Here is a 915-nt window from a genome sequence, read left to right on the forward strand (position 1 = left end):
TGGGAATGGCCTGGGAGGGGATGCCGGGGCGAGGGGGGGGGTAGGGCGGAGCCTAGTCCTCCCGCGCAGGACTCACTGCCGTCTCCTGGACCCTGTCTGCAGCCCGAGCGAGGAAGATGTCGAGCCCGGGTGTCAACGGCGACCCCAAGCCTCCATGCTTGCCTCGCAATGGCCTGGTGAAACTGCCGGGCCAGCCCAATGGCCTGGGTGCAGCCAGCATCACCAAGGGCACGCCAGCTGCCAAGAACCGCCCTTGCCAGCCACCCCCGCCCACCCTCCCACCACCCAGCCTGGCTGCCCCGCCGCCCCGGGCTGCTCTGGCCGGGGGCCTGTGCCCCCAGGCAGGGCTCCCCCTTGGTGGACCAGCCTTAGCCCCAGTGTCTGGGCCCCCAGCAGAGCGACCGCCCCTGGCCACAGATGAGAAGATCCTCAATGGCCTCTTCTGGTACTTCTCGGCCTGCGAGAAGTGTGTGCTGGCGCAGGTGTGCAAGGCCTGGAGGCGTGTGCTCTACCAGCCCAAGTTCTGGGCGGGCCTCACGCCTGTGCTGCACGCCAAGGAGCTCTACACAGTGCTGCCTGGAGGGGAGAAGGAGTTCGTGAACCTGCAGGGCTTCGCAGCACGTGGCTTTGAGGGTTTCTGCCTGGTGGGCGTCTCTGACTTGGACATCTGTGAGTTCATCGACAACTACGCGCTCTCCAAGAAGGGTGTCAAGGCCATGAGCCTCAAGCGCTCCACCATCACTGATGCCGGCCTGGAGGTGCGCACTGCCATGGGCCCAGAGGAGCAAGGGCTGGGGGCTGGGCCAGGCAGTAGCCACTCAGCACATGTGTGTTGTGGGGGGTGGGGCGGTGAGGAAGAAGCTTTCACACACAAGCGGCAAAGTGGCTGAGGGTGGGGCTGGTGCCCTGAGGAGT

General features: G+C 66.2%; 1 protein-coding gene across 1 annotated transcript in view; it reads left to right on the forward strand.

Annotated features, from left to right (window-relative positions):
* The first annotated feature begins 106 nt into the window (after positions 1–106).
* The window catches only part of FBXL16 (F-box and leucine-rich repeat protein 16), a 3,539-nt gene continuing 2,730 nt past the window's right edge, over positions 107–915 (forward strand). Inside the window, exon 1 of the mRNA XM_010852576.1 lies at positions 107–758. Within this exon, the coding sequence (XP_010850878.1) occupies positions 117–758 (642 nt within the window). The 5' untranslated portion in view covers positions 107–116. The remainder of the gene's footprint in view (positions 759–915) is intronic.

Source organism: Bison bison, unplaced genomic scaffold (assembly GCF_000754665.1).
Source record: "Bison bison bison isolate TAMUID 2011002044 unplaced genomic scaffold, Bison_UMD1.0 scf7180017852239, whole genome shotgun sequence".
Taxonomy (NCBI): Eukaryota; Metazoa; Chordata; class Mammalia; order Artiodactyla; family Bovidae; genus Bison; species Bison bison.